The 27,797-nt window shown below is 48.6% G+C and overlaps 2 protein-coding genes across 2 annotated transcripts in view; one reads left to right on the forward strand and one right to left on the reverse strand.

Moving 5' to 3' along the window:
* RRP36 (ribosomal RNA processing 36) overlaps positions 1-1,499 on the reverse strand; it is a 69,832-nt gene extending 68,333 nt beyond the window's left edge. The window contains exon 1 of the mRNA XM_069236425.1: positions 1,097-1,499. Within this exon, the coding sequence (XP_069092526.1) occupies positions 1,097-1,210 (114 nt within the window). The 5' untranslated portion in view covers positions 1,211-1,499. The remainder of the gene's footprint in view (positions 1-1,096) is intronic.
* Positions 1,500-1,586: 87 nt separating this feature from the next.
* LOC138296909 (uncharacterized) lies at positions 1,587-27,494 on the forward strand. The gene is made up of 2 exons (XM_069236424.1): positions 1,587-1,674; positions 20,036-27,494. The coding sequence occupies exon 2, from the start codon at positions 20,045-20,047 to the stop codon at positions 21,422-21,424; it is 1,380 nt and encodes a 459-aa protein (XP_069092525.1). The 5' UTR covers positions 1,587-1,674; positions 20,036-20,044; the 3' UTR covers positions 21,425-27,494.
* Positions 27,495-27,797: the final 303 nt, after the last annotated feature.

Raw genomic sequence — 27,797 nt, forward strand, 5'->3', positions numbered from 1 at the left:
TGGGCGACGTGAGGGCAGCTCAGCTAGCGCAGGGGTGCCCTCACACAAAGGTACTCTTCACCTAGTCTTCAGGTTTGGAAGGACTGACATACAGGTGACTTATAAGTGACCTGGTGAAGTGAAAGGGTGCACGCATTATTTCACGCAGGCTGCAATGGCAGTCCTGTAGGAGCCTTTGCATGGGCTCCCTATGGATGACAAAAGAAATGCTGCAGCCCATAGCCATCCCCTGGAACCCCAATGCCCTGGGTACCTAGGTAACATATACTAGAGAATTAGAAGGGGCACCAGTGTGCCAATTTGGGATGAAATACTGGGTTAGCAGTTTGGAATGACAAGTTACAGAGGAGAGAGAGCATAAGCACTGGGGCCCTGGCTAAAAAGATCCCAGTGACACAAACACACTGACGTGAGGCAGAAATTGAGGGTAATATGCCAAAAGGAGGGTACTTTCCTACAGCATTTATTTTATCACAAGAAACAAAACAAGCCTTGTCAAAGCCAATACATCTTGACAGTTGTATTTATTGGATTGGCAATGCTTGTTGCTAATCTGTGCAGCAACGGCCGCACCATTCACAAGCCTGCAGAATGGTTCAGTGCCAGTCTGAATGTTTGTTTATATGGACTGATCTAAGATGGCAGATGCCCCTCAGATTAATAAATTAAAAAATGTATTCATTACGTGTGCAAAAGCACTCCCCATGCAGTGGGTCCCACCAAGAAAGGACGGCTTCACGTGTTTATTTCAGGATTGTGGGTATCTGTGCGGTTGGAGGGGGCACACATGAGAGAGAAAGCTGGAAAACACATGCACACCCACGGAGGGCTGAACAAAAGTAAAAGGCAATTCCCTAAAAGCAAGTAGTCAGCGGGTAGAAGTCAGGCAATGAAAAGGAAGACAAGGGGCGCCTGTTCCAGGAGCGGCAAGCGGAGGAGAGAAAGCCACGAGTGAAGCGACCACGAGGGACAACCATTCTGCATAGGTGCAGCCACAAAGTGTCTTTCACAGCCGGGGAGCCCGGCCAGACCGGGGTACAGCCCCCTCTCCTCTCACCCCCCGGGGGTACAGCCGCTCTCGCGTCCCCGCACTCACCGACAAACTCCCACCGTCCGCCGCTGCCTGGCTCAGGGACTCCGGCGCCTGACCTCGGCCCAGCATCCCTTGCGGATGCCTGGCGCTGACGTCACAGGCGAGCGCCCACGTCATTGGCTGCGTCTCACGGAGCCGCTGCGTGGTGTGCGCGGGAGGGGGGATCTGCCCTGTGCGACGACAATACGACGTTACAGACCAACCTTTACTGGTCACTTTACAGGAGGACTATCATTGTTTATACAGTATTTGAACGAGGTGATATTCCTACACAAAATGACCCTTCATAAAGATTCAAGGATTAGGAAAACATTTGTTTTTTTTCTGGGATGTAGGCGCACCGTCAAAGCAGAAGGTCGCCAATTCCAACATGGCGCCTCCTATCGCGACGGGCGCGCGGCCTTCTGGCGCCGGGCTCCGCAGACCGGAAATGCGCATTAGCGGCCGCGGGGGGAGCACGTGACACGCACGAGCCAATGCCGCCTGGTGTAGCGGAGGACTCGCGGAACCCGGAAGTGTGAAGGCGGAAGCTTCTAGACGCGTTGGAACGTTGGGAATGGCCGTTTAGAACCCTCGCTGAGGTGAGCCGGGGTCTGTGAGGGCTCTCCTGGCCTGTGCGCCCCGGGTACACCGCGCAGGCGGAGGGGCTGTGACCGGGAGGGGAGGGGGGGAATCTGCCCCCGGGCCCCGAGAGGGAGGGAGGGGAGGTGGGGAATCTGCCCCCGGGAGGGAGGGGGGGGGGGGGGAAATCTGCCCCCGGGAGGGAGGGGAGGAGGGAGGGGAGGGGGAGGGGGGGGGGGGAAATCTGCCCCCGGGAGGGAGGGGGGGGGGGGGGAAATCTGCCCCCGGGAGGAGGGAGGTGGGGGGGGGGGGGGGGGGGGGGGGGGGGGGGAATCTGCCCCCGGGAGGGGGGAGGTGGGAAATCTGCCCCCGGGAGGGGGGAGGGGGGGAATCTGCCCCCGGGAGGGGGGAGGTGGGAAATCTGCCCCCGGGAGGGGGGAGGTGGGAAATCTGCCCCCGGGAGGGGGGAGGTGGGAAATCTGCCCCCGGGCCCCCCGAGAGGGGGGAGGTGGGGAATCTGCCCCCGGCCCCCCGAGAGGGGGGGAGGTGGGGAATCTGCCCCCGGCCCCCCGAGAGGGGGGAGGTGGGGAATCTGCCCCCGGCCCCCCGAGAGGGGAGGTGGGGAATCTGCCCCCGGGGCCCCGAGGGGGGGGGAGAGAAATCTGCCATGTTTATTTGTTTGCGCCGCTTGAGGGTACCGCGCACCTGGCCTACCAGGCATCGAAGCGTTGTAGAGAGGGCGGAGCCGGTCACTGCTGCCGAGGGGAGCGCTGTCAAAGGGAAAGGGCTGCTTCGACTTCTTGTTCAATTTCTGTGGTTTCAACAGCGTGTTTAGGGACCGGCTCGTAGCAGACACTTGTTTGCAGGGCGGACGCCTGGCGTGATACCTCTTGTAGGAAGTTGGCTCTGTATGTACTATTTCAAAGTAAGAAATTGCATGCAATCAATCAATCATTACATTTGTAAAGCGCACTATGTACCCGTCAGGGTTTCGAGGCGCTGGGGGGGGGGGTGGGTGAGCTGTTGGCGGTCGAAGAGCCAGGTCTTGAGGAGTCTCCTGAAGGCTAGGAGGTCCTGGGTCTGACGTAGAGAGGTGGGGAGAGAGTTCCAGGTCTTGGCGGCGAGGAAGGAGAAGGATCTGCCGCCGGAGGTCTTGCGCTGGATCCTGGGGACGATGGCGAGGGCGAGATTGGCAGAGCGGAGTTGTCGAGTGGGGGCGTAAAAGTTGAGTCTGGAGTTGAGGGAGGTAGGTCCAGTGTTGTATAGAGCCTTGTGAGCGTGGGTGAGGAGTTTAAAGGTGATCCTCTTCTCCACCGGGAGCCAGTGGAGTTCCCTCAGGTGAGGGGAGATGTGGCATCAGCGGGGTATGTCGCGGATGCATTTTGGATACGCTGGAGTCGTTTGATGTCTTTTGTTGGGATGCCTGTGTAGAGTGCGTTGCCGTAGTCAAGTCTGCTACTGACGAGGGCTTGGGTCACCGTCTTTCTGGTTCCTGTTGGGATCCACTTGAAAATTCTGCGTAGCATTCGAAGGGTGTTGAAGCAGGAAGAGGAGACGGCGCTGACCTGTTTGGACATGGTGAGGGCGGAGTCCAGGATGAAGCCGAGGTTTCTTGCGTGGCTGGCTGGGGTGGGTGGGGGTCCGAAGTCGGTGGGCCACCAGGAGTCGTTCCAGGCCGAAGGGGTGCGCCCGAGGATGAGGACTTCCGTTTTGTCGGAGTTGAACTTCAGGCAGCTGTCGTTCATCCACTCAGCGATGGCTTTTAGTCCCTCATGGAGGTTGGTTTTGGCGGTGAGTGGGTCTTTGGTCAGGGAGAGGACGAGCTGGGTGTCGTCGGCGTAGGAGATGATGCTGAGGTGATGTTGGCGGGCCAGTTTAGCGAGGGGTTCCATGTAGACGTTGAACAACGTAGGGCTGAGGGAGGAGCCTTGGGGGACGCCGCAGATGAGGTTGGTGGCTTTGGAGCGGAAAGGGGAGAGTCGGACTCTCTGGGTTCTGTCGGAGAGGAAGGATGAGATCCAGTTGAGGGCTTTATCTTGGATGCCGGCTTCATGGAGGCGGGTCAGTAGGGTGCGGTGGCAGACTGTGTCAAAAGCGGCTGATAGGTCGAGGAGGATGAGGGCCGAGGTTTTGCCGTTGTCCATTTGAGTTCTGATGTCATCTGTGGCGGCGAGGAGTGCAGTCTCGGTGCTGTGGTTTCGTCTGAAACCGGATTGAGAGGGGTCTAGGATGGAGTTGTCTTCGAGGAAGTGGGCGAGCTGTGTGTTGACGATCTTCTCGATGACTTTTGCTGGTAAAGGGAGGAGAGAGATCGGTCGGAAGTTTTTGAGGTCGTTGGGGTCAGCCTTGGGTTTCTTGAGAAGGGGTTGGATTTCTGCGTGTTTCCAGCTGTCTGGGAAGGTGGCGGAGTCGAAGGAGAGGTTGATGATCTTGCGGAGTTTGGGGGCGATGATGGCGTTGGCTTTGTTGAACACGTGATGTGGGCATGGGTCCATGGGGAGTGGATGGTGTTCATGGTTGTCATTGTTTCGGTGTCGTCCACGTGGGTCCAGGCGGTGAGGCGGCAGGCGTCTGTGGAGATGTCAGGGGTGGGGTCTGGCGGTGGAGTGGTGTTGAAGCTGTTGTGGATGGTTGTGATTTTCTGGTGGAAGAAGGTGGAGAGGTCGTCGCAGAGTTTCTGGGAGGGCGGGATGTCGTTGGCGTTGGGGTTTGAGAGTTCCTTTACGATGCCGAAGAGTTCTTTGCAGTCGTGGGCGTTGTTGTTGATGCGTTCAGTGAAGTGGGGCGCGCTAGGCGACTCGGATCCGTTGGTGGTGTTCACGGTTGGCGTCTTTGAGGGAGGCGAGGTTGTCAGGTGTGCGCTCTGAGATCCACTTCTTCTTGAGCTTCTGGCAGCGGCTTTTGGAGGCGGTCAGTTCGTCTGTGAACCAGGCTGGTTTTTTCTTTCCTTGGTTGGCGGTGGGTTTCTTGAGTGGGGCTAAGGTGTTGGCGCAGTCGAGGATCCATTGATGGAGGTTGATGGCGGCAGTGCTCGGATCGGTTGAGTCGGCACAGAGTCCAAGGGGTCCCCTTAGAGGTAAAATAGTGGCAAAAAGAGATAATTCTAATGCTCTATTTTGTGGCAGTGTGGTCGAGCAGCAGGCTTATCAGAGGGTAGTGTTAAGCATTTGTTGTACACACACAGGCAATAAATGAGGAACACACACTCAAAGACAATTCCAGGCCAATAGGTTTTGACAACAGCTAGGCCCCAGCACCAGTGTTATTTCCCTAAACTGTACCTTTGCTTCCACAATTGGCACATCCCTGGCACACAGATAAGTTCCTTGTAACTGGTACCCCTGGTACCAAGGGCCCTGATGCCAGGGAAGGTCTCTAAGGGCTGCAGCATGTCTTATGCCACCCTGGGGACCCCTCACTCAGCACAGACACACTGCTTGCCAGCTTGTGTGTGCTGGTGGGGTGAAAGTGACTAAGCCGACATGGCACTCCCACAATTTAAGTATCTTCTAATTGAGAACACAATATATGCAATAAGTCACATAAGTCCAGTTCAGCACACTTTTATTTTAAAGTGTTAGGAATTCAAAGGTCAACAAAATTTCAGCCTCTCAATTGGCACGTTTTGGTTAAGGGGAAATGGGGAAATGGTATGTTCCAAAGAAAATGAGAACAAAGATGTTTCAGGCTGAGAAAAATTTATAATGTTCCAAGAATTGAGTTTCAACGTTCAGCGAAGTTGTAGCGAAGTTGTAGCCAACACGTGTTTCGCCCCATACTGCCAGTGCGTCAGGGCTTTCTCAAGGCACGTTATGTAAAGTAGAAAATTCTTCTGGCATAATTGCCACAATTGGTAAAGTAGATCGAGTTAATGAAAAACTGGCAGAGTATAGCGTTCCGACGCGTCCTTCGGTGAATCTGAGATAAATGTGTGCTGAACTGGACTTATGTGACTTAGTGCATATATTGTGTTCTCAATTAGAAGATACTTCAATTGTGGGATCTTACCATTCAGCAATATAGTGCACTGCAGGGCATCGACTTAAACACACAGCCTGATCTGTTTTACACAGCTACAGTGCAAGTGGGTTATTATACCACTGGTGTCATGCCAGCAACCCTCTCCCTGCGAGTACCAAGCCAGGGAACGCAGGAACAGCTGCCTCGTATGTGCAAATGCCTTCATTTAGTTATGTCTAATCTGATTTTTCAATGTGTTTATTAATTTTATTTGAGGCATCGTCTGCCAGCAATCATCATAAAATTCTGCCCTTGCAGAGAATCTTTAAGTGAAGGTCTGGGACTGTACCCATTGCCACATCATGAATTATATCACCTTCAGCCTGAGGGGACACCGCTGAGAGAACTTCAGCGAAAGCTAATAAAGAGGCGTGTTGGCACAAGCACATAACTATTCATGATCTGATATCACAGAGTTCTACAGCTGATCTCGAACTGAGCTTTTCTATAAAGCACGTTGTACAATAACATCTGCATATTTTGTTTTTATGGTGTTCTCTATTGTATAATCCACAATGCATCATTGTGCCCTACAAAGCAGACATGGCCCTCCTCAGAATAAATATAAGAAAATGTATTCAGAGAGGTTTAAACGAGTCCATAATAACACAAATTAACCGCATTGCTCAGTAAACGAGTTAATGAGAATCTCTCTCTTATAAGAGCTGAATACCTTGTAAAGGATCGCCTTCAGGCACAGTAGCAATTAACCTACTTGAAAGTTCTCACGGAAGTAAGAACAAGGGTTTGCAGGATAAGGATTGAACAAGAAGCAGCAGTGCAGGAAGGATGGCAGCAATGATGGGAGGGAGGGGGTGCGAGTGAGGAGGCAACAGATGGTCACTGACGGCCAACCAAGGGGATCAATCAGTGAAGTCTGCTGGGAGGAGTGGCCATCACATGCTACAACAGCAGGAAGTGTGAACGTAGTCTGATGGCCAACAAAAATGTTATCTTAGTGAAATTGGCTGGGAGAGAACTAAGCACACAAACAAGAGGCATTTTTCAATAAAAAGGAAGCATTTAAGATGAGCACAGCAAAGAACGAATGGCAACAGTGGGCCATAGACTGAATTACATGTCTTGTAGACAGCGCTGCCTAGGCTTATCATAGTTGGACTCCAGGCAAGACTTCTGGTTTAGGGATGACAGCACTTATGTTTGTAGGCGGCTAGGCCAATCCTACAATAAATAGCAACTGTTGTCCCAACCCTTCCGGCTCACAAGCAATACCTCACCAAAACCCAAACAGTAAAAGGTGATTTCTGGCAGCCTTACGCATGGACTCATGAGTGTGATATCTCAGGTGAATCGTGGTTAAACAGAGATTACCCTTTTCTCACATGAGCAACAAGTCTCAGTCACATACAGGCAAAGAAGGAGATGCAGTAAAGTTTTCAATAGGTTTGATCATAAAGACTGCAATCTACTTCAAATTGCATGGGCTGCAATGAGTAGGATAATGAACAATGCAAGAAGCAGAATTGTAAAATTGAGTAATGAATAAAAAGACCCCCACCATCTTGCAATAACATGAGATGTGAAATGAATGCAAAATAGGCCCTAATACCCTGCCATGGTGAACCTACTCTCTAACCTGAAGTGAACTAAGTGTGCTAAACCTATTCTGCCAAGACCATGTCCATGAGAATCTCCCTCAACCCTTGTTACCTTGGAATGAGGTCTCTATATCAGACTCCGTGGGGACACGAAGGCTGGGTCTGCACCAAGGCGACATGTACCATAGATAGCGTCAATGGCATCTGTTAGGAATCCCTCTGATGGTCTTGTCTGCATGAGATGTATGTATGTATGCAGATTTTATAGGACCCCTGGGGCAGGTATATTTCCAAACAATAGGTAAGAAGGCATGCTCAGGGAGGCAGTTATGTTCCTGTCCCACGTAAGTGGGAAAGGGGCATGTTGTGAACACCTACCCATATCACTTGTGTGTGCTGATAGTGACGCCTTCACAGAGTGGCACTGATGACGTGAAACCAAAACCTCTTCCTAACTATAAACATGGCAGCCATCTTGGAAGAAATAATGAAATGTGCTAAAATGGAGCAAACTAAGTAGGTTAAAAGTCACTAGGTGACGGAGGCACAGGCCTGCAAGGCAGAAGAGTAAGCTACCTTCTGATTCCCATAACACGAAATAGGATCCACTACAGGCTCGACCTAAATACCATACCAAGTGCGAGCCATATGTAGAACCCTCCTCTCCCTTCTAATCTCAACTTGCAGTTTGATTGCGTAAAGGTTCCTATCTTGCTCTGAATGGAAACCATGGTCCCAAAAAGACCTGTTGTGTTTACACTCTTTGGCCCACCAGTATGGATTTTCCCACAGCTGCCTGGTTTGGTTCTTGTACTTGAATGAACAACTTTTGCACAGAGAAAATGTAATGATGTCGGTCTACGACGCTGGAACTTCCCTGCCCTAAATTGTTGACCCAAATATAGTGGTTGACAGCTTTGAGACACATGCCGTTCTTAACCCGAACCACCTCGCCTGTAAGCAAAAAGGAAAAGCTTACCTTTCGATGTAAGCCTGGCCTGTCCAGTCCCAGCTGAACACAGTGCCCTTGAAAACACTCTCCACCTGTGTTGGGCCCTGCTCCACCAGGCGGAACCTGAAGAGGCAAAATTCACAGATCTTGTTCTCTCTCCTGTGCCTAGGCAGCAGGAAAGATAACCAGGAGAACACTTAGCTTAGACTAAACCTGCCGTAGAGATCACCTCTGGCGAAATAAGTGATCAAAATATACTATTAAATTCTATTCTATTTATATTTGTTTGCATATTAAGTGAACGTGTTACTTGTGTTTGTTTGTTTGAATGCTTGCTTCTTTATTTCTTTGTTTTTGCATTTGAAATCACCGATAGTGTTTAGGCCGGGGTCCACTGCTTCCAGTAATGACTCTGAGGGTCCACGGCTACCAGGGGTGACTCAGTAGGGCCCCCCCATTCCAGTAATGACTTACTGGGGTGTCCCCAGGTTCTAGTAATGACAAAGCGGGGGTCCACAGAAGTCAAAGGTTAAGAACCACTGCCCTAGCTTGATCAAATTGGTATCTCTGCAGCAACCACTTGACATGTTTCCCCATCTTACCAGAGTCCCTGGATTTGTGTTACATGTTATAAAACACCAGATCGGACGGCTTCTTACATGACTATGAAAGGCGGTTATGGCTTACTTTGATTAGGACATGAATGTCTGCTCTTGGGTTCTTTTGTTATTCTTCATTAGATGATTTTTCTCAGTCACATGATCCCTTACTGTAGGAGGCTGGACTGGCTTGTAGTGAGTACCAAGGGGTACTTGCACCTTGCACCAGGCCCAGTTATCCCTTATTAGTGTATAGAGTGTCTAGCAGCTTAGGCTGATAGATAATGGTAGCTTAGCAGAGCAGCTTAGGCTGAACTAGGAGACGTGTGAAGCTACTACAGTACCACAAGTGTCACTTGCACAATATCATAAGAAAACACAATACACAGTTATACTAAAAATAAAGGTACTTTATTTTTATGACAATATGCCAAAGTATCTTAGAGTGTACCCTCAGTGAGAGGATAGGAAATATACACAAGATATATATACACAATAGCAAAAATATGCAGTATAGTCTTAGAAAACAGTGCAAACAATGTATAGTTACAATAGGATGCAATGGGAACACATAGGGATAGGGGCAACACAAACCATATACTCCAAAAGTGGAATGCGAACCACGAATGGACCCCAAACCTATGTGACCTTGTAGAGGGTCGCTGGGACTATTAGAAAATAGTGAGAGTTAGAAAATTAGCCCTCCCCAAGACCCTGAAAAGTGAGTGCAAAGTGCACTAAAGTTCCCCTAAGGACAAAGAAGTCGTGATAGAGGAATAATGCAGGAAAGACACAAACCAACAATGCAACAACTGTGGATTTCCAATCTAGGGTACCTGTGGAACAAGGGGACCAAGTCCAAAAGTCACAAGCAAGTCGGAGATGGGCATATGCCCAGGAAATGCCAGCTGTGGGTGCAAAGAAGCTTCTACTGGACAGAAGAAGCTGAGGTTTCGGCAGGAACGAAAAGGGCTAGAGACTTCCCCTTTGGTGGACGGATCCCTCTCGCCGTGGAGAGTCGTGCAGAAGTGTTTTCCCGCCGAAAGAACGCCAACAAGCCTTGCTAGCTGCAAATCGTGCGGTTAGCGTTTTTGGACGCTGCTGTGGCCCTGGAGGGACCAGGAGGTCGCAAATTGGACCAGGAGAGAGAGGGGACGTCGAGCAAGACAAGGAGCCCTATCAGCAGCAGGTAGCACCCGGAGAAGTGCCAGAAACAGGCACTACGAGGATGCGTGAAACGGTGCTCACCCGAAGTTACACAAAGGAGTCCCACGTCGCCGGAGACCAACTTAGAAAGTCGTGCAATGCAGGTTAGAGTGCCGTGGACCCAGGCTTGGCTGTGCACAAAGGATTTCCGCCGGAAGTGCACAGGGGCCGGAGTAGCTGCAAAAGTCGCAGTTCCCAGCAATGCAGCCCAGCGAGGTGAGGCAAGGACTTACCTCCACCAAACTTGGACTGAAGAGTCACTGGACTGTGGGAGTCACTTGGACAGAGTTGCTGGATTCGAGGGACCTCGCTCGTCGTGCTGAGAGGAGACCCAAGGGACCGGTAATGCAGTTTTTTGGTGCCTGCGGTTGCAGGGGGAAGATTCCGTCGACCCACGGGAGATTTCTTCGGAGCTTCTAGTGCAGAGAGGAGGCAGACTACCCCCACAGCATGCACCACCAGGAAAACAGTGGAGAAGGCGGCAGGATCAGCGTTACAGAGTTGCAGTAGTCGTCTTTGCTACTATGTTGCAGGTTTGCAGGCTTCCAGCGCGGTCAGCAGTCGATTCCTTGGCAGAAGGTGAAGAGAGAGATGCAGAGTAACTCTGATGAGCTCTTGCATTCGTTATCTAAAGTTTCCCCAGAGACCCTAAATAGCCAGAATAGAGGGTTTGGCTACTTAGGAGAGAGGATAGGCTACTAACACCTGAAGGAGCCTATCAGAAGGAGTCTCTGACGTCACCTGGTGGCACTGGCCACTCAGAGCAGTCCAGTGTGCCAGCAGCACCTCTGTTTCCAAGATGGCAGAGGTCTGGAGCACACTGGAGGAGCTCTGGACACCTCCCAGGGGAGGTGCAGGTCAGGGGAGTGGTCACTCCCCTTTCCTTTGTCCAGTTTCGCGCCAGAGCAGGGCTAAGGGGTCCCCTGAACCGGTGTAGACTGGCTTATGCAGAATTGGGCACATCTGTGCCCAGGAAAGCATTTCCAGAGGCTGGGGGAGGCTACTCCTCCCCTGCCTTCACACCATTTTCCAAAGGGAGAGGGTGTAACACCCTCTCTCAGAGGAAGTCCTTTGTTCTGCCATCCTGGGACACGCCTGGCTTGACCCCAGGAGGGCAGAAACCTGTCTGAGGGGTTGGCAGCAGCTGCAGTGAAACCCCAGGAAAGGCAGTTTGGCAGTACCAGGGTCTGTGCTACAGACCACTGGGATCATGGGATTGTGCCAACAATGCCAGGATGGCATAGAGGGGGCAATTCCATGATCTTAGACATGTTACATGGCCATATTCGGAGTTACCATTGTGAAGCTACATATAGGTAGTGACCTATATGTAGTGCACGCGTGTAATGGTGTCCCCGCACTCACAAAGTTCAGGGAATTGGCTCTGAACAATGTGGGGGCACCTTGGCTAGTGCCAGGGTGCCCTCACACTAAGTAACTTTGCACCTAACCTTTACCAGGTAAAGGTTAGACATATAGGTGACTTATAAGTTACTTAAGTGCAGTGTAAAATGGCTGTGAAATAATGTAGACGTTATTTCACTCAGGCTGCAGTGGCAGGCCTGTGTAAGAATTGTCAGAGCTCCCTATGGGTGGCAAAAGATAACATGCCAGGCAAGATGGTACTTTCCTACCCCCCCCCCCCCCCCCCCCCCCCCCCCAAAAAAAAAAAACGAAGGACAATAAGACTACCCATGACCTGATGAGTCTTCATTGTCTAAGTGGAAATATCTGGAGAGTCCATCTGCATTGGAGTGGCTACTCCCAGGTCTATGTTCCACTGTATAGCCCATTCCCTGTAGGGATATGGACCACCTCAACAATTTAGGATTTTCACCTTTCATTTGTTTTAGCCAAAGTAGAGGTTTGTGGTCTGTCTGAACAATGAAGTGAGTGCCAAACAGGTATGGCCTCAACTTCTTCAGAGCCCAGACCACAGCAAAGGCCTCCCTCTCAATGGCAGACCAACGCTTTTCTCTAGGGGTCAACCTCCTACTAATAAAAGCAACAGGTTGATCCTGGCCCTCAGAATTAAGTTGTGATAGGACTGCCCCTACTCCTAATTCAGATGCATCAGTTTGGACATATAATTTTTTTAGAGTAACAAGGGCTTTTCAGGACAGGTGCAGAGCACATGGCCTGCTTCAGCTCCTCAAAAGCTTTCTGACAGTTTGCTGTCCATAATACCTTTTTAGGCATTTTCTTGGATGTGAGGTCATTAAGAGGGGCTGCAATGGAGCCATAGTTCTTAATGAACCTCCTGTAATACCCAGTGAGGCCTAGGAAGGCTCTCACCTGAGTCTGAGTGGTAGGGGGAACCCAATCAATAATTGTTTGGATTTTCCCCTGAAGTGCTGCAATCTGTTCCCCACCAACAAGGTGTCCCAGATAAACCACCTTTCCCTGCCCTATCTGGCACTTTGAAGCCTTGATAGTGAGGCCTGCCTTTTGCAGGGCCTCCAAAACTTTCCATAGGTGGACCAGGTGATCATCCCAGCTGGAGCTAAATACAGCTATATCGTCCAGATATGCTGCACTGAAAGCTTCCAGGCCTTGCAGGACTGTATTCACCAACCTCCTGAAAAGTGGCAGGTGCATTTTTCAAACCAAAAGGCATTACAGTAAACTGGTAATGGCCTCCAATGGTTGAAAATGCAGTCTTAGGTTTAGCATCTTCTGACAATTTGATCTGCCAATACCCTGCAGTCAAATCAAAAGTGCTTAGATACTTGGCAGATGCCAGAGTATCTATGAGCTCATCTGCCCTGGGTATAGGGTGAGCATCAGTTTTGGTTACCAAGTTGAGACCTCTATAGTCTACACAAAACCGCATTTCCTTCTTTCCATCTTTGGAATGGGGTTTTGGTGCAAGTACCACAGGAGAAGCCCATGGACTTTCAGAGTGCTCAACTACTCCTAGTTCTAACATTTTCTGCACCTCTTGCTTTATGCAGTCCCTGACATGGTCAGGTTGCTTATAGATCTTACTTTTGACAGGTAAACTGTCTCCAGTATCTATAGTGTGCTCACACCAAGAAGTGGTACCTGGCACAGTAGAGAAGAGTTCAGAGAATTGATCTAGGAGATTTATGCAATGGTCTTTCTGCTCAGCAGTAAGACAATCAGCCAAAACTACACCTTCCACAAGAGCATCTTGTTCTGTGGAAGAGAAGAGATCAGGTAGAGGATCACTGTCTTCTTCCTGTCCCTCATCAGTTGCCATGAGCAGGGTGAGATCAGCCCTGTCATAGTAGGGTTTCAGGCGGTTTACATGGAGTACCCTAAGGGGACTCCTTGCAGTGCCTAAGTCAACTAAATAGGTGACTTCACCCTTTTTCTTAACAATTGTGTGGGGTCCACTCCATTTATCTTGGAGTGCTCTTGGGGCCACAGGCTCCAAGACCCACACTTTCTGCCCTGGTTGGTACTGAACCAAAACAGCCTTCTGATCATGCCATTGCTTCTGGAGCTCTTGGCTGGCCTGAAGGTTTTTACTGGCCTTTTTCATGTACTCAGCCATCCTTGATCTGAGGCCAAGTACATAGTCCACAATATCCTGCTTAGGAGCTTTTAAAGGTTGTTCCCAACCCTCCTTTACAAGTGTGAGTGGACCCCTAACAGGGTGTCCAAAAAGAAGTTCAAAGGGGCTGAAGCCCACTCCTTTCTGGGGTACCTCCCTGTAGGCAAAAAGGAGGCATGGTAACAGGATATCCCATCTCCTGTGGAGTTTTTCAGGGAGACCCATAATCATGCCTTTGAGAGTTTTATTAAATCTCTCCACCAGTCCATTTGTTTGTGGATGATAGGGTGTAGTGAACTTATAAGTTACACCACACTCCTTCCACATGGCCTTTAAGTATGCAGACATGAAATTGCTTCCCCTGTCTGATACTACTTCCTTTGGGAAGCCCACCCTGGAAAATATTCCCAGGAGGGCCTTTGCCACTGCAGGAGCTGTAGTGGTCCTTAAAGGAATAGCTTCAGGATATCTTGTGGCATGGTCCACTACCACCAAGATGAATCTATTGCCTGAAGCAGTAGGAGGGTCAAGGGGGCCAACTATGTCAACCCCTACCCTTTCAAAGGGAACTCCAACCACAGGCAGTGGAATAAGGGGTGCCTTTGGGGTGCCACCTGTCTTGCCACTGGCTTGACAGGTTTCACAGGACTTACAAAAATCTTTTGTGTCCTCAGACATCCTAGGCCAATGAAACAAGGGAACAAGTCTGTCCCAAGTTTTCATTTGTCCTAGATGGCCAGCTAGGGGAATGTCGTGGGCAAGAGTTAGAAGGAACTTTCTGTACTCCTGAGGAATCACTAATCTCCTGGCAGCTCCAGGTTTAGGATCCCTATGCTCAGTGTACAAGAGGTTGTCCTCCCAGTAAACTCTGTGAGAGTCACTGACATCCCCGTTAGCCTGTTTGACAGCTTGCTGTCTTAGACCCTCTAATGTGGGACAGGTTTGCTGTGCCACACTCAGCTCCTCCCTGGCAGGCCCCCCTTCACCCAAAAGTTCAGCAGTGTCTGCTTGAAGCTCCTCTGGTGAAGGTTCTGCACAGGGAGGGAATTCTTCTTCCTCTGAAGTTGAATCCACTGTAGAGGGAGGGATAGTAGGAAGTGGTTTGCTTCTACTAGCCCTAGCTTTAGGGAGCACTTGGTCCATTGTTCCAGGATCCAAGCTTCCCTGTCCTTTTTGCTTTTTGGCCTGAGCCCTTGTCAAAGCAAAAATATGCCCTGGGATGCCCAGCATTGCTGCATGGGCCTCCAACTCCACATCTGACCAAGCTGATGTCTCCAAATCATTCCCTAATAGACAGTCTACAGGTAAATCTGAAGCTACCACAACTTTCTTTGGACCAGTAACCCCCCCCCCAGTTGAGATTTACAACAGCCATGGGGTGGCTAAGTGTGTTGTTGTGAGCATCGGTTACTTGGTACTGGTGACCAAGTAGGTGTTGTTCAGGGTGGACCAGTTTCTCTATGACCATAGTCACACTGGCACCAGTGTCCCTGTAGGCCTGAACCTCAACACCATTTATTAGGGGTAGCTGCTTGTACTTATCCATATGAAGGGGACAAGCAACTAAGTTGGCTAAATCAATAGCCCCCTCAGAGACTAAAACAGCCTCTGTGGCCTCCCTAACAAGGCCAACCCCAACTAAGTTACCAAAAGTGAGCCCAGCTACTCCCTTGGATTGGCTATTAGTAGGTTTGCTCCCACCACCACTGCTATTAGTAGGGACACTAGGTGTAGCAGTAGGGGTTGTAGTGGTAGGAGTCTTGGTGCCTTTCTTTGGACAACTGGGATCTGTTGTCCAATGGCCTTTAACTTTACTTAAATAGCACCATGGTTTCTTTTCTTTGTTTTGATTAAAGGAGGATTTGGACCCACCACCCCCACCAGAGTGTTTTTGTGGGCCTGATGAAGACTCATTTTTAGATTTGTCCCCACCCTTGTCAGAAGACTTACCATCCTTCTTTTTGTTGCCATCTTTGTCACCCCCTGTATGAACTTTTCTGTTCACTCTTGTTCTGACCCATTTGTCTGCCTTCTTTCCCAATTCTTGGGGAGAGGTCAGATCAGAGTCCACCAAGTACTGGTGCAACAAATCAGACACACAATTATTAAGAATATGCTCTCTCAGGATCAAGTTATACAGGCTGTCATAATCAGTAACTTTACTGCCTTGTAACCACCCCTCCAAGGCCTTCACTGAATGGTCAATGAAATCAACCCAGTCTTGTGAAGACTCCTTTTTGGTCTCTCTGAACTTTATCCTGTATTGTTCAGTGGTTAAGCCATAACCATCCAGGAGTGCATTCTTAAGAACTGTAAAATTATTGGCATCACTTTCTTTCACAGTAAGGAGCCTATCCCTACCTTTTCCACGAAATGATAGCCATAGGATAGCAGCCCACTGCTTTTGAGGGACATCCTGTACAACACAGGCCCTCTCAAGTGCAGCAAACCACTTGTTAATGTCATCCCCATCCTTATAAGGGGGAACTATCTTGTGCAGATTCCTGGAATCATGCTCTTTTGCAGGATGACTATGGGGAATACTGCTGCTGCCACCATGGGTTTCTAAACCCAACTTCTGTCTTTCCTTCTCTAATTCTAAAGACTGTCTATCCAAATCCAGCTGTTGCTTTTTAAGCTTCAGTCTGGTTTGTTCCACCCTCAACTTATTGAGTTCCCTCTCTAACAATCTGTCATCAGGGTTGGTGGGAGGGACATTCCTAGATACAGAGGTATGATGGGAATGAACAGAAGGAGACCTGTCCCTTACAGAGGGCACCCTAACAGCTTGGCTAACAGAAACATCACTACCAGTATGGTGAGAATAAATGCTTTTGCTATGATGTGAGACAACACTATTTGTATGGTGTGGCTCTTCATCATTACCAACTATGCTAGACTGTCTAGTAATGGGCAGGCTAGGAACTTTCTTTCCTGAATCTTTTCCTGGGGGAGTCCCTGGATCAGATTGGGAACCGTTTGCTACTTTTTCAACAGATGTGGCCCCTATGGCCTTATCTTGTTCTCTAAGCATATTAAGCAACAATTCCAAGGAAGGATTCTTCCCTACACTCAAACCTCTCTCTATGCAGAGACTCCTTGCTCCTTTCCAGCTAAGGTGCTCATATGCAAGTTTGGACAGATCAACATTTTGGCCTGTGCCAGACATTTTTAGAGAGAGTTAAAGTGATAGAAAAAGAGAAAAAAGTTTTCAGAACTTTTTAGAAAGACAGAAAAAAAACTTTTTAAACTTTTTAGAACTTTTTGAAAGTTTAGAAGTACTTTTCAGCACTTTAGAAAAGAGGAAATGCAAAACTTTTTGGCTATGTGTATATACACTGACCTTGTTTTGCATATTTTTCTCTTATGAAAAGTACAATGACAAGAGTGGTAAGTAGTCTCAAAGCACTTATCCCACCACTGCACAACCAATGTAGGAGGCTGGACTGGCTTGTAGTGAGTACCAAGGGGTACTTGCACCTTGCACCAGGCCCAGTTATCCCTTATTAGTGTATAGGGTGTCTAGCAGCTTAGGCTGATAGATAATGGTAGCTTAGCAGAGCAGCTCAGGCTGAACTAGGAGACGTGTGAAGCTACTACAGTACCACTTAGTGTCATATGCACAATATCATAAGAAAACACAATACACAGTTATACTAAAAATAAAGGTACTTTATTTTTATGACAATATGCCAAAGTATCTTAGAGTGTACCCTCAGTGAGAGGATAGGAAATATACACAAGATATATATACACAATAGCAAAAATATGCAGTATAGTCTTAGAAAACAGTGCAAACAATGTATAGTTACAATAGGATGCAATGGGAACACATAGGGATAGGGGCAACACAAACCATATACTCCAGAAGTGGAATGCGAACCACGAATGGACCCCAAACCTATGTGACCTTGTAGAGGGTCGCTGGGACTATTAGAAAATAGTGAGAGTTAGAAAATTAGCCCACCCCAAGACCCTGAAAAGTGAGTGCAAAGTGCACTAAAGTTCCCCTAAGGACAAAGAAGTCGTGATAGAGGAATAATGCAGGAAAGACACAAACCAACAATGCAACAACTGTGGATTTCCAATCTAGGGTACCTGTGGAACAAGGGGACCAAGTCCAAAAGTCACAAGCAAGTTGGAGATGGGCATATGCCCAGGAAATGCCAGCTGTGGGTGCAAAGAAGCTTCTACTGGACAGAAGAAGCTGAGGTTTCGGCAGGAACGAAAAGGGCTAGAGACTTCCCCTTTGGTGGACGGATTCCTCTCGCCGTGGAGAGTCGTGCAGAAGTGTTTTCCCGCCGAAAGAACGCCAACAAGCCTTGCTAGCTGCAAATCGTGCAGTTAGCGTTTTTGGACGCTGCTGTGGCCCTGGAGGGACCAGGAGGTCGCAAATTGGACCAGGAGAGAGAGGGGACGTCGAGCAAGACAAGGAGCCCTCTCAGCAGCAGGTAACACCCGGAGAAGTGCCAGAAACAGGCACTACGAGGATGCGTGAAACGGTGCTCACCCGAAGTTACACAAAGGAGTCCCACGTCGCCGGAGACCAACTTAGAAAGTCGTGCAATGCAGGTTAGAGTGCCGTGGACCCAGGCTTGGCTGTGCACAAATGATTTCCGCCGGAGTAGCTGCAAAGTCGCGGTTCCCAGCAATGCAGCCCAGCGAGGTGAGGCAAGGACTTACCTCCACCAAACTTGGACTGAAGAGTCACTGGACTGTGGGAGTCACTTGGACAGAGTTGCTGGATTCGAGGGACCTCGCTCGTCGTGCTGAGAGGAGACCCAAGGGACCGGTAATGCAGCTTTTTGGTGCCTGCGGTTGCAGGGGGAAGATTCCGTCGACCCACGGGAGATTTCTTTGGAGCTTCTAGTGCAGAGAGGAGGCAGACTACCCCCACAGCATGCACCACCAGGAAAACAGTGGAGAAGGCGGCAGGATCAGCGTTACAGAGTTGCAGTAGTCGTCTTTGCTACTATGTTGCAGGTTTGCAGGCTTCCAGCGCGGTCAGCGGTCGATTCCTTATCAGAAGGTGAAGAGGGAGATGCAGAGGAACTCGGCTGAGCTCATGCATTCGTTATCTAAAGTTTCCCCAGAGACAGAGACCCTAAATAGCCAGAAAAGAGGGTTTGGCTACCTAGGAGAGAGGATAGGCTACTAACACCTGAAGGAGCCTATCAGCAGGAGTCTCTGACGTCACCTGGTGGCACTGGCCACTCAGAGCAGTCCAGTGTGCCAGCAGCACCTCTGTTTCCAAGATGGCAGAGGTCTGGAGCACACTGGAGGAGCTCTGGACACCTCCCAGGGGAGGTGCAGGTCAGGGGAGTGGTCACTCCCCTTTCCTTTGTCCAGTTTCGCGCCAGAGCAGGGCTGGGGGATCCCTGAACCGGTGTAGACTGGCTTATGCAGAATTGGGCACCTCTGTGCCCAACAAAGCATTTCCAGAGGCTGGGGGAGGCTACTCCTCCCCTGCCTTCACACCATTTTCCAAAGGGAGAGGGTGTCACACCCTCTCTCAGAGGAAGTCCTTTGTTCTGCCATCCTGGGCCAGGCCTGGCTGGACCCCAGGAGGGCAGCTGCCTGTCTGAGGGGTTGGCAGCAGCAGCAGTAGCTGCAGTGAAACCCCAGGAAGGGCAGTTTGGCAGTGCCAGGGTCTGTGCTACAGACCACTGGGATCATGGGATTGTGCCAACTATGCCAGGATGGCATAGAGGGGGCAATTCCATGATCATAGACATGTTACATGGCCATATTCGGAGTTACCATTGTGAAGCTACATATAGGTAGTGACCTATATGTAGTGCACGTGTGTAATGGTGTCCCCGCACTCACAAAGTTCAGGGAATTGGCTCTGAACAACGTGGGGGCACCTTGGCTAGTGCCAGGGTGCCCTCACACTAAGTAACTTTGCACCTAACCTTTACCAGGTAAAGGTTAGACATATAGGTGACTTATAAGTTACTTAAGTGCAGTGTAAAATGGCTGTGAAATAACGTGGACGTTATTTCACTCAGGCTGCAGTGGCAGGCCTGTGTAAGAATTGTCAGAGCTCCCTATGGGTGGCAAAAGAAATGCTGCAGCCCATAGGGATCTCCTGGAACCCCAATACCCTGGGTACCTTAGTACCATATACTAGGGAATTATAAGGGTGTTCCAGTATTCCAAGGTAAATTGGTAAAAAATGGTCACTAGCCTGTCAGTGACAATTTGGAAAGAAATGAGAGAGCATAACCACTGAGGTTCTGATTAGCAGAGCCTCAGTGAGACAGTTAGTCACTACACAGGGAACACATACCTATAGGTCACAAACTTATGAGCACTGGGGTCCTGACTAGCAGGGTCCCAATGACACATATAACTAAAACAACATATATACAGTGATATATGGGGGTAACATGCCAGGCAAGATGGCACTTTCCTACACTTACTGACCTGGTTGTTTACAGCAACTTGTGATCAATCGGACAAGAGTTGTGCAACAGTAGACTCTGCTCCTAAACCTCACTGTGTGTATTTGTGTCCTTGCAGTGCGGAAGGATGGTATCCCGGCCAGAGGAGGGGAGAGAGCCGCTTGTGGACCAGTCCATCAGTGCTGCAGCAGGAACCGAGAGCCAGGGCCACATGGAGCTAAGTGACGAAGAGCTTGTGATACAGGCCTGGGAGGTGGCCACGCGGAGGGGGTGGGCATTTGTAATTCATACCCTCCTCCGTACAGAAATGCAATCTTTCCCCCCTGCAGTCCATGAGGAAGGTGAGCAGGACAGTTTGGGGAAGTTGGGAGGATACAGTCCGAAGAGCCCAGAGAAGGTCGAAGATTTAGAGGGAAGTGTGGATAAATCCAGTGCCTGTACACCCCCAGTGCACAGTGACAACCCAATGGTTAGCCAGGAATCTGACGATGAAGAGACGGCCGAGGTGGACCTTCCTGGGCTTGAAAAGAGCGAGTTATTAGCGGCCGAGGACAGTAGTTCCTCTTGTGAGGATCCCGCCATGGAGAGCCAGGGAGGACTCCACGCGGATGAGCCAGTCATGCACCCAAAGATCCAGGAGTTCATAGATGAGGTCACCATGGTGTTTAATAAATGTTTCTTTGGTGGGGAGGAGTCCACTGGCGCTCGGGCGCCTTTGAATGCTGATGCTTCAGCAGACAACAGCACGCCGGGCTCTAGTGAGGGTGCGCGGGTTCTCTCTGGTAATTCCCATGCCTCCGTCCCCGGGGTCCCTCAGATGCCCCCTCCCTGGCACAGCCCCCCACCACAGCAGGCGGCGCTGGTCCCCGCAGTGCCAGCAGTTTCATCAAAGGTGCTCCCGCCCCCCGGGTACTTCCTGTCCCCTCCGCTAGCAGCCCATGTGAGTAAGCCCTTACGTGAAATGGTGGTTGCTCTGCAGTACTTTGATATGTTCGTTCTCCTGCCAAAGGACAGCGTGGATATACTGGTATCGGGGCCCGAGCGCAGGACCCTTGATCGGTGGCAGAGAGGCTTTATAATTATGGGGAGCATCCTGCTGGAGGACGCGCCGGAGAAACTGGTGGGCTTCTTTAACTACTTCGACACAATCCGCAAGGCCTATGACCAGGCAGCATGGGGGGGGTGGCTGATCTATGATGAGAGGTTCCGAAGGATGAAACAGGGTTCTCCGGGGCTGAGTTGGGCGTTTATAAACACCGAGCTGTGGTTGCAGATGGTCAACCCACAGCGGGTATTTACCATGCCCCCGCCTCCTCCCGTGAATCATTTTAGGGTCTTACCAGGGAAAATAGGTATGTGCTGGCGCTACGATAAGAATGAATGCTTGCGAGGATCCCTCTGCCGCTATACTCATAAGTGCTCCAAATGTGAGGGGGATCACCCCGGAATCATGTGCACCGCAGTTCAGGCGGCCTCTGACGAGCCTGAAGCAAAGAAGCCCAAGTAGCTCCGAGCTCCTGTCTGCAGGCGCCTAAAGGCCACAGTAACACCACTCTTGTTTCCTTATTCATCTGTGCTGCCATCTAGGCGCCCACTGTGAACACCTCCTCCAAATATGCAAATCTTTATAGGATTTCATACCACGCTCTTCGTTACTTTGGCTTCTTCGTTGCAAATGTACAGAGTGAAACTTGACTTTTGTCCTACAGCAATAAGTACTTCCAGGCTTATGCACTTCGTCCGTACTCCTCCCTCTTCTTGCACATAGTGCCAGGTCCTGGATGTTTTATGTCTTTACCTTCTCCTACTCAGTTTTTCCTTATCCTGTTGTGAGATTTTTATAAACCTGTACTCTTTCGTCAATATTTTCTATTGTTACCTTCCACGTAAATCTTGGATGTTGACGACCGGGCTCACGGTTGCCCTCCAGCAGAAATACTTCCCCTCTTGCACAGCAACACTCTGTCCCCTAATCATCCTCCCAGCAGTTGTTGCTGTTTAAAGTATTGTCTCTTCTCGGAGACATGTAGATAAACCCCTCGGCTTCCTTTGGCCCTCACTGGCCTGGGGGGGGCTGTCTTTCATACTTGAATACTTGTCACCTCCAGAGTAGGATGCACTGGTCCCAGTCAGCCATTACCTGCAATGTCTTCAGGAACTGGAACAAAAGATGCACCCTGTGCAACACATCAGGTTACATCTTTTAAGTGCACGAGTTGTGGTCGCCATCGAATACAATTGTTGGTTTACTGCCCTTTTTGATGAACCCTGTCCCTGCGAGGTTTGAGAGGGTCCCTAAGCTGTTGGCTGCATTGCAGTGGGATGCAGCAACTCTGCGTAGTGCTGTTGTGTTCAAACTGTCCCATTACAGAATCCAGCAAGAACCTTTTAGGCGGAGGGAAGGTGGGGGGACTACTCCCTCCATGAAGGAAGCGGGTAACATAAGACTTCTCACGGCTGTGACGATTCTATCTTGGGCGCAAAATCAATCCGTCTCTTCTGGATACGGAAGGGTATCACAAAATGGAAAAATCCGAACCCTGCCATTGCTACTAATAACCCTCGCCTCAAATTACGTTTGGGACCCTGGGGCTCCTTAAGCGACATGTTTATACTCCTAGTAATGCTCTTGGTGCAGACGGAGTGCTGGCTGCCAGAGTCATCACAAAGCTAGCACTCGTGGGTTTGTGATTGAGGGGGGCGGTGCACTGGGGGCTTCCTGCACTGGTTTCCGTCCTCCGTCGGCCAAGCACAGCCTCCCCGATGCTTGAAGAAGGTGCCACTGGTATCAGGACAGAGCCTTGGGTCTCTCGCTGCTGGTGCGAATCATGCACGCAGCGCTGCATGGAAATCCGGCTGCGGTGGCTCAGCTGCGTTTTCCTTTTCTATGTGGAGAAGCTACTTCTGATGATCCACATGACGCAGATGGTTTGTTCGTACGAGGTTGTGTGTTAACGTACAACTCTAAAGTTTTGTTCTCCTTCCGACTTCTACCATCCCGGAAAATAAGTTGGTCCAAGGTCTTGCACAGCATTGAACTTCAGATGGGTTGGGTCGTGTGTGCTGTTTCCAATAACCTCTGAATTAGCTCTTCATTTGACATGGCGGCTCTCTGGAAGGTGGCTGGCAAGGGGCTTGAGTACAGTTAAAGTGCACAGCACGGTGCCAGGTGAAATACAGCTTATTGGAAAGCAGAGACAATTTGAAAAGTGTCATTCTAGAGATGAGAAGCTGGGTGTAGGTTTCATAAAATTCTTTCCTTGAAAATTCATACTCGACATTGGCATTCCTCTACTAGCAATTGGGTAAAGCAGACAGTGTAGTGGAATTACAGCTTTAGTCGCACCTTAACTCAAACCTACTCTATACAAAGTTTATGGAAACTTACCTTTCAGGTGCTACAGAGTTGTCTTCAGAGCGCAACCTTCATTTCTTCCCAAGTAGGTATATTAGTCATGTTCTACGCATAAGAAATTAAAGCACCAAACGTGCGTGTGTTTGGTTATAGGAGCCTGTCGACCACAGGTGTAGACTGGTTCTGTCCATTAAACCTTGACCCACAAGACTCGCTCGTACGCCGGCGTTACAACTCCGAGCACAGACGAGTGTCTGTGCAGGATTTGGGTTCTAACTTGTGTCCAAATTCCATGCCAGCCCCGAAACAGGCGCATGTCATCTCAGGAATAGAGGATCTTGGGGTCATCGAGGGGCTCGTGTACTCACTGCTGAGTCCGAAGGAGGAAGCATGAATATTCAGGATTGGAAGTAGTGAAAAAACTCTTTCGTTTAGCTTCATCTGCAAATAAAACCCCTAAAGTAGCTCCGGTGGGCATAGGGCAGACTTCAAGGGCCTGCGTTTGATGGTAGCAGTGCCACCAAAGAACTAGGAGACTTGAAAGCAAGTATTGTGTCATATTTTTCTGTTGGAGAATTACAATCTTCTCTGTGGTGGGCCATTCACTGCCCTTAGCACTACGAGCGTGTCTGTGATATAATAAAACAACTCTTGCTACTGGTGTGGGACAGAAATGGGCAGACTGTGATTATTAACCGTTTGTTGAAAATCGCGCTTGTAAAAGGGAATGTGTGTAATGTTCATATACTGGTGAGATGTGAGGAAAGTTCAAAGCAGTCCCTGGAGGAGCTGTTCCATGTTTCTGCCTTTAAAACTGCCTGGTTGAGCAGCGTGTTGCAGCCTGTCCTCTGTAGGCGTGGCGGGCCCAAGAGGCCCCCATCTAACGCCCCCATGTAGGGTGCCCCTCTGCTTTATGTTGCAGGTCCACAGGAGGCGTTGACATACCTGGAGCACCCGGCAGCGGAGACCTCTCCGAGTTTGTATCGTTCTCTTTTTTTAGTACCTGGCGTCCACATATATTGTGTTTTAATTGCTTCAGATAAAATTGAATTTTTGTTTCTTTGTTTACGTTGTAGGAGATGGGCAACCCAGTGGCGGTTCTGATCTAGGCCATCTTCTTGCAAATTGTTTAGTTCTGCTGCACGTTTTAGAAGCGGGCTCGGATTTGTTATGTAATTGTCATGCCATTTGTGAATGAAAATGTGTCCATCTTAACAGGAAAACTTGTTTCGGTTTCTACTAAAACATCTTGGATAAAAATATACTTTACACAGACATTTTGTTGTATAGTATTGTCAGTCAAGTTCGTGTATTATCAGCGAAAGACCTTCTTATCCTTTCTGCTGTGGCTGAGTGCGCCCGCAGGTTTGTACAGGGGCCATTGACTGCCCTTGACCGCACGACAAGCCCTGGGACACGGGCAGTGTCCATGTGTGGTAAGCAGCAGATAGTAAGCTTTGGTGATGCCAGTCTTGGGGCTGTGATTACTTTGTGGGCAGTCGACTTTTCCTTTTATGCCTTCAGGAAAAGGCAAGAATAATTCACTGTTCCATTCATTGAAATTTTTTTAAAAATGTGCTTTCGCAGAGCAAGTCTGTAATGGCTCGTGTACAAATTCTGTGGGCACGAAACCGGGTAGGAAGCTATCGATAGCAAATGTGCTACTGGTCAGTAAGGCTAGCTGGTCAGCCGTCACTCATCTATGCATCCTCTGCTCTGGCTGAGGGACACAAGCTAGCATTATTGATTGCATTTATGCTCAGTAAAGTTACAAACTCACATTCTGTTTATGCTAAAAATAGACTGTACAGGACTCTGCTTCCACGTTCGTTTAATGTTAAACCTCCTCACCACCGCCTGAAGATGCCCGAAGCTAGAAGACTGGATGGAAGATGGAATACTGCTCCACGGGCACCAAAAATACCTTTTCTCCCCCTTAAATGTACTTAAATGCTCCTGTTTTTTTTTTTTTTTCGGGCTGGGGGAAGCTAGGGGGTGTTTTTTATTTTATTTTTTTGTGTTCACCATTCGCATAAGGGATTATTGTGTGTGTTTTTTAATTTCAAACATGTTTGTACAAACTCATGCAGTCTGAGGAGTGTGTATTCCGTGCCATTTGGGTGGGATAGTTTTGTTTGGACTTTGACATTTAAGTCATTAGACATCAGATGGGCAAAACTCCACAAGTTTGATGACTGGGGAATTTTGTTTACTATGTATGAAATGCTCAAAATTACAGTTTATTTTCTCTGGTTTGAAATGCGATCCAAATAGATTATGGAGATATTCTTTCCTTTTAGTTTGGTTGTTCAAAGGAGAGATTTTATTTTTTTTGATTTTTTGTTTTTTTTTATAACTGTTAAAGTAAATAAAAATGCACATCACAGTCCAACAACTAGTTCTGTTGCACGGCACACCTACAGTTTGTTGTGTGACACGAAAATGAACCTGAATACATTTCAGTTTTGCTTTTTTTTTTTTTTTTTTTTTTAAGCTTAGAACTTACCTAAAACAACTTAAAACTGAGGCAAAAATCCATTAAGCTGTTTTTGTAAATTTTGAGAGAAATTTAGTGTCAGTCCTGTAATTGTAATTTTGATATCACTTTTACTAAAGTAAGTTGGGGGATTCTAGTGAATAGAGCAAGGTTGTGTTTATAATAGAGAGTAGGCATTTTTATGGCATTCTTGAATTTCAAAATAAGCATATTTGAGGAAATCTTAATACCAGATTTTGGTATTTAAACTCCCAGACACACTTCCTTTGGACTGCTGATGGCGTCTGTGGTTGAGTGGGATTCGTCTCCAGAGAATGTGGCGTTGGAGTCAAGTAATGAAAGAAGTCAAATGGATGCCCTGATAAGAAACGCAGAGACCCTGGAATGGTCTTCTCCAGGAGGATACCGGTGCGTCGTGGGTGCACCCAGAAGATGCCACTGTGGCCATGGTAACATTCTGCATTCCCTGCAGGTGTTGGGGGTTGTTGAAAAGCAAAAAGACTTGTCGGACAAAAACAGGGTCTCCATCTGTCTGACCATAAGCTGACATTGTGATCTTCCTTGGGAGCTGTGCAGGAACTCCTGGCTTTCAGAACATGTCTACTGCCCAAGAAGACCTGTGACCCCCTCCTTGCCCCCGCTTGTGCCCAGGGTGCAGCTGGACGGTCCATGGACCAGCGCATGATCTACTTGGTGGATGACCACAGAATCCATACTATGGACACTGGAAGTGGCTAATTATCAGCATGTTTTTGGTGAATCTTCCAGCCTTTGACCTTCTTGAGTGGTTCAGAGGAAGTCTGTTTTTCTTTTAAAAAAATGAATTGCAGATTTGCAAACCGCTTTCTGATCTGGAATTCATGGATGCCATAGGATCAGCTCACTCTCCAGGCGGGATGTCTTTACAGTACATGAGGAAGGGCTTGTGCTCTCAGCACGTGGAATAGAACGGGCTCTGAACCAGTGTCTTGGCCAGTTTATCAAGGCTGAACTCTAGCTTCACGTTGGTACATTTTTTTTTTTTTAAATCTATTTCTTGGTTATAGCTTTTGGTTACTTTTTTTGTAAAATATTGTTTTCTTTTATAAAACCTTTATGCAGAAATCTTTGTGAAAACTGGCTTATATGAAATGGATGAGGCTTAGTTTAGTGTAGGAAGCGTTAAACCCAGCAGTTGTAGAATAACATTTTTGTCAGATGAAGTCATGACAAGTGAAGGAAGAGAAAACGTACATTTCTGACAAAGACTGACAGTTTTACATTTAAGAAAGTGACAAATTTGAAACAGAGTTCATACCCGGGTTGGCTAAACTGTAGAAGGGATAGAAAGTAGGTTGAATTTGGGGAAAGTCAGTAGAACAGATTGAAGCTATAACGTTTGACTCTGAGACAGAAAACAATTCGACCTTTGTGGTGTGACAGCCATGGACAAATTAATGAAAATGTCAAATGGGACTCTGTGCACCAAAGTGAGCTAAATGGAAATGTCCTGTTTATCATATTTCCACATCTTGGAGCTCGAGAAACCAGGATGGACTCTAATAAAGACTCTTTCACTGAGAAGATGTTGGAGGAAGAATGGATCTGTCTGATCTTTGAGAAAAAAAAAATAACTAAACAGTTGAATTAGCTGTCGTATTTCATGGTGCTGGGGTCTGGTCCTACGGTTACTGACCCAGAGTCTGTTTATACAATATGTACAAATAAAGATATTTCCAACCAGCACATCACAGAAGATTATTATTTTGTGGCTGTTTCAGGAGAGCCTGTAGGGTTTCCTTTTTGTGAGCCAATCCAGTCGACAGATGAGACTGAGTGGCCATCTGGTTTCTGAAATTCCAGGTATTCCAGCTGTAAATTCTCTTTCTGCTCCAAACACTGGAATAGGATGGGACAAGGTGTGGGTTTGATCTGACTGATGTGAAAACATACCTTCCCTTGTCCAACCTGGATGTTAATGCTTTTTAATGGGTAAAAGGTGGGCGAGTTTATTCCCTTAGTATCCTGGGTCACATTTAGAACAGGTCT

Source organism: Pleurodeles waltl, chromosome 5 (assembly GCF_031143425.1).
Source record: "Pleurodeles waltl isolate 20211129_DDA chromosome 5, aPleWal1.hap1.20221129, whole genome shotgun sequence".
NCBI classification, from domain to species: Eukaryota; Metazoa; Chordata; class Amphibia; order Caudata; family Salamandridae; genus Pleurodeles; species Pleurodeles waltl.